General features: G+C 34.9%; 1 protein-coding gene across 1 annotated transcript; it reads left to right on the forward strand.

Moving 5' to 3' along the window:
- Nucleotides 1-2,096: 2,096 nt before the first annotated feature.
- On the forward strand, nucleotides 2,097-5,866 carry LOC111046603 (programmed cell death protein 2; the record flags this gene model as incomplete). The annotated part of the gene is made up of 3 exons (XM_022332184.2): nucleotides 2,097-2,442; nucleotides 3,562-3,776; nucleotides 5,671-5,866. Coding segments are annotated over 3 exons (729 nt in total), but the record flags the coding sequence as incomplete, so codon positions are not given.
- Nucleotides 5,867-8,278: the final 2,412 nt, after the last annotated feature.

Below are 8,278 nucleotides of genomic sequence, written 5' to 3' on the forward strand. Positions count from 1 at the left end.
AATCAGAAAATTTATTGAAAAGAAGAATTTTCTGATTGATGCTCGTGGCATTTAATCACGGTTAAAATTTAACAGGCTTTTGTGCAACCAATACCAATGTCTTATTTAAAAAATTGGATCAATTCCTCAATTATTAAATCAATAATAAAATTTATCATTATTTGATATAAGTTGATAAGTTACTGTTAGTAAATATGTATAAAGTTCAAAAAGAATTTAGCTATTTTCCTCGTTTAAATATTAATTTCACTTCATTCTGAATAAATCATGAGCTACTGAGTTATCATACTCCATCCTTAAAGGTATCTTTCTTAACTTGGGTCTCTTTATAAATACATAAGTTACTGTTAGTAAATATGTATAAAGTTCAAAAGGAATTTAGCTATTTTCCTCGTTTAAATATTAATTTCACTTCATTCTGAATAAATCATGAGCTACTGAATTATCATACTCCATCCTTATAGGTATCTTTCTTAACTTGGGTCTCTTTATAAATACATAATATAAAATAACGTTTTGTGTGTAGATGAAAGCAGATTCTCTTTGCTTTGCAAATAATTACTTTGCGGTCCGCCTCAAGGTTGACCCACACTAATCCACGAAGAGCAACCCACGCCGTGGGATGTTTTGTAGACCATTGCTAAAGCTTCTCCAGACATCTGTGTTATATATGCAATGAATAATCCAATTATCAGCTGATTGATTATGAATGAATAAATAATACATTTATTGCCAAATACAAGGAATATTTTTACAAACAAAATAATTATTAAATTACAATAGTTTTTGGCGTGACTGGAAAAAGAAGCCTTGAGCTCCAGCCACGAGAATAATTCTATAGCAATGGTTCACAAAACATCCCACGGTGTGGGTTGCTTGTTGCTTTTCGTGGATTAACATGGGTCGGCCTAAACCAACCGAAAATAGCATGATGGATTGGAACAGATAAGGCCGCGCACTCATAGAGGTTGCCAATTTGTCAGGTGTATTATAAAAATATTGATTCATAATCAGTTGTTGTTGATCAACTCTTATTTGGCAACGTAGCACTCATCTGTTTCAATTTCTATCAAACTATTTTTGTGTGGTATACTATAATATTGTTCAAAATAAAATAGAAGTGTTGAGCACAATCCCTTTTATTTTCAATTCCTATCTGTATAGACTATTCATGTTCTATTTTATTTTGACTTTGGTATGGTATGCATTATCAAAATGTTAAATTCAGTTCGAACAACATATAAAACGTCTACGCTCTGCTCGAGCAATTTAAATTTTTTAAAAGCTGCGCGTCCAGATGAGACGCAGTTCAAGTGTGTCTTATAACAGCAGAGCACATAAGGAAAGACACTCTATTTATTCAAATTCTTTGCTATGATTGCATGCTTTTTGCAACCTCAAAAGTGAAAAGTGTCAAAATTCTCACTGATCAAATTATAAATTTCATGTGTTTGTTTTCTTATCTTAATTTCAAGTTGGTGTACCTACATAGTTCCAATAATTTTAAAGTTAGGTAGACCATACATTAGTTTAATTCAGTTTTTGTCATTCATAAATTAGTTAACTCCAATATTTTAGCTTAGTTACCTTTACCTATTTATGGATCATGAAACCATAATTTATTATCAATTCCTATTTATATGACAAGTGCCAGGTTGTGATATATCAAATAAAATATTTATTTACTCACAAACTTATAAACTTTAAATAGTATTTTATTTCTAGATTCTATTATAGGACAGTGCGATGGAGGATTTAGATAGTGATAACGATTCTGTAGCTATTTCTGAAACCAATGTTGACTTGGGATTTATTGAAAAAGTAGAACCATGGAAGCTAGAAAGTAGATTTTTTCCCTGCAAGGTAGGCCAAAAACCGGCTTGGTTAAATTTTACGGATGATATTCCTTCCAGAGACGAAATAATTTGTGAAAATTGTCATGAAGCGAGGAAATTTCTCCTTCAATTATACGCTCCTCTAGATGAAAACGAAACTTGCTTTCATCGAATGTTGTACGTCTTTGTTTGTTGTTCTCAAGGATGCATTAAAAAAAGTTCCAGTTTTAAAGTATTCCGTTCACAGTTGCCCCGAAATAATATGTTTTTCCTTTTGAAGCACCTGAAGTGAAAGAATCATGGGGCAAAGAAATCACTGCTCATAAATTTGGGGTAAAGCTATGTCAGGTATGTGGATTAAAAAGTTTAAAAAATTGTTCAGTTTGCAAAGAAACATCTTATTGTACAAAAGAACATCAAATTTATGATTGGAAGGCTGGCCATAAAAAAACTTGTAACAACAGAGCAGTAATTCTAAACAGCCAAGTGTCATTTCTATTTCCTGAATATGAAGTTCAAATTGAATCAGAAAATTGTGATGACAGCGATGAACTAAATGATTCTGATGAGAAGATTCTTGAGACAGTAGGAGAGGGTAGTTTATCTGGTGAGTAAACTTTTTAAGCGTCTTGTTATAAATTATTATAAAAACATACATTTCTCTTATTTCATTGAAAAGTTTAATAGTTAATGATTAACGTATGTGAATAAGCCATAGCTGATCAAGCTGAGGTTGATATAACGTAGACGTGGCACGGACCTTTGTTATTTCCACGCCGCTCCTTTACTAACATTTGGGTACTAACACAGAAGTAACTTGCGCTCAAAAGCGGGCATTTCCTCGTCACTTACATTTAATATTTTCGTATTTGAACTGTTTCCCCCACTATAATTATTATAATACCGTAAATTATAAGGTTTTGGAAACAACCTTGATATATTTTCATAAGGATTTTGGCCGCGCCGATCACAGTTCACAGAGCGTTTGGTGGGGATACACTATTCAGCACTGTGAACATATCACCCTTCTACTGCTTGTATTTATCGGAGGCTCTAAAACGAATGATCCTCGTATTTTGTATATTAGAACGACATGTTAAAACAAGTGGCTGGAGTAGACTTGAAGCGTGCAGAAGCAGTGGTGTTGTGGAAGGGGGGGTTCCAGGTTACAACCCCCTTTGAGCCCGAAAAAGATGCCTAAAAATCCTAGATAATACCCCCCATTAAATTCCACTAGGTAAATTCTATAGGGGGTCCTAAATATTTAGTCAACCCCTTATTTCAAAATTCTGGCTACGCGCTACTGTGCAGATAGCGTAACAAAGGAAAGTCTCGGCAAAATAGCATGACACCACTTCAATTGTTTTTTTATTTTCATTATTTATACCTAAATATTGTATATTTACCACTCTGACACTCGTTACTTCCATCCTAAGAAGAGGTGACATGTTCTGTTATATGAAAATTGTAGGACCTATTATGCTGTCTACTGATGTGTACATAATTATTTAGTTGACTTCTGATGCCGGCGCTTCACTTTCGCCGAGTTGATACAAATAACAACGAACGCAAGAATGTGGATGATAACCATGCAACCGCTCACCTTCGCTCTGATTTATGTCGATTGGAGATGCTGGGCATTCGACGAGAGTGTAGCGGAGGCATCAAAATAATAATTGGCACAATTATTGTTGAAGTTATTAATTTATAACTTTTGTTTTTATAGGTGTGGCTTGTGATGAAGAATTGTCGAAAATGGCGTTGGCGGATGAAGACAAACTGTTCACCAAATTCCAGAAACGGATCAAGTCACAGTCGGATCAGGTGATTCGCTATGAACGATGCGGAGATCCTTTGTGGGTGACAAGTCAGAATATTCCTGCAATGGAAGAAGTTCCAAATTGTCAATATTGTGGCGGAAAGCGAGTTTTCGAGTTTCAGGTAAATAAATCTGGCCAGATTCATAAAAATTCATATTTCATGTATTTTCAAAGGGAATCGTTTGAATTTTTTTTTTTTGAATCAACATTTTCTTTTTCTTTATTTCGCAATATTATTGCCACTCAACAAATTATAAGTTTTACTCAAATTGCAACCGAGTATATTGTTTTTCAAAATAGGCGACCTATATTTGAAGTTGAACTCTTATAGGGTAAACTCAATAATATTATTATTTCAAAGTAGTATGAATCGCGGTACTTACAAGGTTGGAAGAAGTATCTACTTCAACATACCGTGGTATAGATAATAGATAAATATTAATATGAAGGCAAGGAAAGTAGTGTGAGTGTCCCACACTAGATTTTTCTATAGTCCATGCAAACCTTAGTTTATGTTATTTCAAGACAACAATAGGAGCACACTTTTGCTGATTTTTTATGTTGATGCTGTCAAAAAGGTTTACGCTCTCTTTTTCGCTCTTTCTCACACAATTAGCTCACAGACTCTCTGGATTCTGTGAAATCTGGCAGCACTGTACTCCATAATTGCAATGCTGCAAACTAAGGTTTGCATAGACTATAGAAGCATTTTATTTAGGGTCAAACCACATGAAGCGTTTTTTAGATAAGTCGGCAGGGCAGGGTGGGAGCTCCCCGATTGGCTGATTATCAACTGATTCTCGAACCTAATCAGCCAATCGGAGAGTTTCCTTCCCTGCCCACTCGTCTGAAAAGCGCCACATGTGGCTTGGCCCTTATTGTTTGCTTTAACAACTTTATACGCTCTATATAGGTCTATTCCCGATGGCTGCTGGAAGTTTATTTGTTCATCTACCACAGACAAAAGAGGTTGATAATTAAGCATGGTTTCTTCTTTTACCTTAGTGAATCATCATCATCGTTATTGAAGTGCCTGATTGTGTTTGTCATGAGGCAGACTGCTGTAATGTTATTGTATATTATGTGTTACATAACAGGTGATGACAGTGGTGACAGGCTCCCTAAACTCATATCGTGATTGTCACACTGCTTCCAGTCACTATTACTGTTGTAAATGCGAGAACCTCGCAAATAAAGTCAAGAGACAACGTCAACGAATGTAAATAAATAAACAGTACCTGACTGTTACCTAATACTATAATATTCATAATACTCTAATCTCCGACAAGAAGGTGAATCAAGAAACACTCATTTTTCTCTCAAAGAACTCGTCCAGCTTATAAAGTGGGTTTTGTACCAGCCAAACATACATCTTTGCCTTGAATATATTGAGAGGCGCAGTTCGGAGTTCAGGTGGCAGCTTATTAATGATCATGTCATACGACATGTAGGCTACAAGTTGAATGCAATCTCAAAACAATTTCAGTAACTCAATAGTCTGAAATCCACCTTTAGAAATTAGAAGTAATCAGAGCTCTCTAAAATAGCATATTTTTGTTGAATTAGTGTTTTTGATCAATTAAACACCAGATTTTCAATATTTGGGTGCAAACTGTTTGCAATACCTTAAAATTGAAAACACTATTCATCCCTTGAATAATTAATTTCCATGTCCTTGAATGTTGACTCCACTATACACTGTGTAACGTAACGTTTCACATGCACGATACGCCAAAAACCTGAACGTCACTTCAAACGCAGGTGTGTGTGTGTGTGTGTGTGTGTGTGTTCTTTTAGTCGTACACCCGGTTGCTGTCTGGTAACTTTTAATCCCGTTTAAATGCCACGAGAACCAATTAGAGAATCCTTCTTCTCAGAAAAACCTCTGATTGGTTCTCGTGGAGTTTAATCATGATTACAATTTGACAGGCTTTTGTACAACCGGGCCATATACTATTGGATTTTATTGAAATTCTTATTGTAAACATTTTCTTGAAAAACTGTATCACTTTCAGATCATGCCTCAACTTCTGTGCTTCTTGAAAGCTGATACGATCCCTGGCTGTGAATCATTGGATTGGGGTACAGTGGCTATTTTTACTTGTGAATCCAGTTGTGGCAGCGACCAGTCGCAAAATGCATATAAGCAGGAATTTGCTCTAAAACAGGATTACACTGTTTAATGAAAATATAAATGGATATGATACGGTATAGATTTAGTTTTATTTCTCTTCCTCATAAAAACCGTCATTTATTAAGACTTACTTCTGGTTGATACTGATAACATGAGCCCCATAAGGAATGAGCTTAGTCATGATGACACTGCCATGTGAAGCCCCGGCCACACTGGAACACGATATTTCCCGGCCACCCCCTACTCACGTCCGATATTTCTGAGGGGTGGTGGTGGGACATATCACATGACACATTATGTGTGGTATGCACCATTCTAAGCCGTTGTCATCTGAAATCAGATCGGAACTCTGCATGATAAGTGTGGCGCGGGCTTGACACTTCAGAAGTCCAATTAATACAGCAAACGTCGCTTAGCACTTGACTCAGTTAAGTTCGGCCAGACATGCAGGTTATGGTTCAACTGGGGGCAACTATACCAGAATCTTTCAACCACTTTTGTCTTAACTATGTGTTACACTTTGTTTTGCCGACCCAGTTGAACTGTAAAGGTGAAATTCCGTAGAGGCGTCTCGAGACGCGAGGTTAGAGCCGTCTTGGCTAGAGCACATATATCCTATAAATTCATTAGATTCGGATTCGATGAAATACATTAGGTATGAATTATTGTAAAAGCAATATAGTAGCCAACACTTCTAATTCATCCGTCGTCACATAAAAATCCAATAAGTCATCGAATCTGATGTATTTAGGTGTGCTCTAGCTTTAACGACACGTCTCGAGCCGCCTGCTTATGGCCGCTCGACACTCCTCTAATAAATTGCACATTTACTTGTAAGGCTGGCCACTAACATGAGTAGAACATGTATGATGCACGATCGATAAACTCGACATACATTATTGAATCACTGCAAAAGTCTTCGAGCAAAGTTTTTTAGGTTAGATTTTTGTAGTTTTTTTTGCTGCTCTATTTGAGGTTAAATTATTTTTGTATCATCATTATAATTTGTAACATTCCAGTAGTTTATTTATTGGTTGTTTATTTTATGTGAGAAGCCACTCGCTGATGACAAAACAAGCATGATGAACATGTGTGTTCATGATAGACATGCATGCATGTCCTACCGTTAGTGGCCAGCCTAATGTGAACGGCTGGCCTCAACTGTACAGATATGACTATCCTATACAAAATTAAAGTTTTACAAATTTCCTATAATGTTCATCCCACAACTTTGTAATGACATTATTTCATCCAACTTTTATCTCTTTCAGGGCTAATAACTCTCCAACCATTCATCCTAACGATGAATGCTTACCATAGGTTTCTAGAGCATTAAATTCTCTCAAATTTGATGTATTATTTCACTAGTTCATGTTTCCTTCCATTGTTATAGCAGCTTTAATATGGGTGAATTTTTCAATTTTGCAACAATAGATCATTTGAAAAATAAATTTATTTAAAGGAATGTCTGGATCACAATTTTTGACTCTGCTATGCAGCTAAATTGAGACTAGTCATAAAATTGAGGTAAAAATAGCAAAAGTGCGCACCTCTAACCCTCTGCTAAAGGCGTGGAACCACTAAGTTGGCAATTGAAAATTTCACACCCACACAATGACGCCGGGTCAATTTAGACCCGGTTTCTAGAACACTTATTAAACCTATGGATTCATTATAGATTTAACAAGTGTCCTCGAAACCGGCCCATTGAAATTAGCTGCTCTACCAGAGCTGAAGCATGATCCCCTAATATTCTTACCTGTTGTATTCCATTATTATATAGTTACTGATTTAACAAACTTATTTGAATCAAATAAGGTATGAGGAGGATTGAATAAATAAGACTACATTGGCAGAATGGAAACCTTTAATTTAGAATAGAAGTAGAATGTATGACAACCTGAATAGTATCAAGAATAAATTAAAAATACAATAAATAATGGTTAAAAAATTTCAAGTGAACAAGATACATTAGTGCAGTTGACAATAATTCGTTGAAATAATTACTAAAGGACGTTGGAATTATTCTTAACATTTTCATAAAGAATAAATATAAAAAACAAACTACCGTATAGGAAATAAAGCTTATTTACGATTCAGTTCATAAAGAATAAATATCAAAAACACAACTACCGTATAGGAAAGAAAGCTTATTATTATACGATTCAGTTGTGATGTACGAGTATTCAAACTAATGTAGTGAATGCAAGATCAACATATAATTATTGATGGATGCGAAATTTGAAAAAATAATATTAATGAAAGTATACTTCATAAGAATGGAATGGAAATATTGAAATTTCAAAACTTATATTATTTAATTTTTCCACAATTATAATGGAGCAATTTAAAAATAAACTTATAAAATTCTCATTGTAGATAATTAAATCTAGTCTCAATTTTTGGGATTTTCTCCAACTTGAATTTAGTTGGTTTTTGTTACAGGAAATAACAGCTAGTAGCTAATAAGTACCTCGAGGTCGTAAATA

This window comes from Nilaparvata lugens, chromosome 5 (assembly GCF_014356525.2).
Source record: "Nilaparvata lugens isolate BPH chromosome 5, ASM1435652v1, whole genome shotgun sequence".
NCBI lineage: Eukaryota > Metazoa > Arthropoda > Insecta > Hemiptera > Delphacidae > Nilaparvata > Nilaparvata lugens.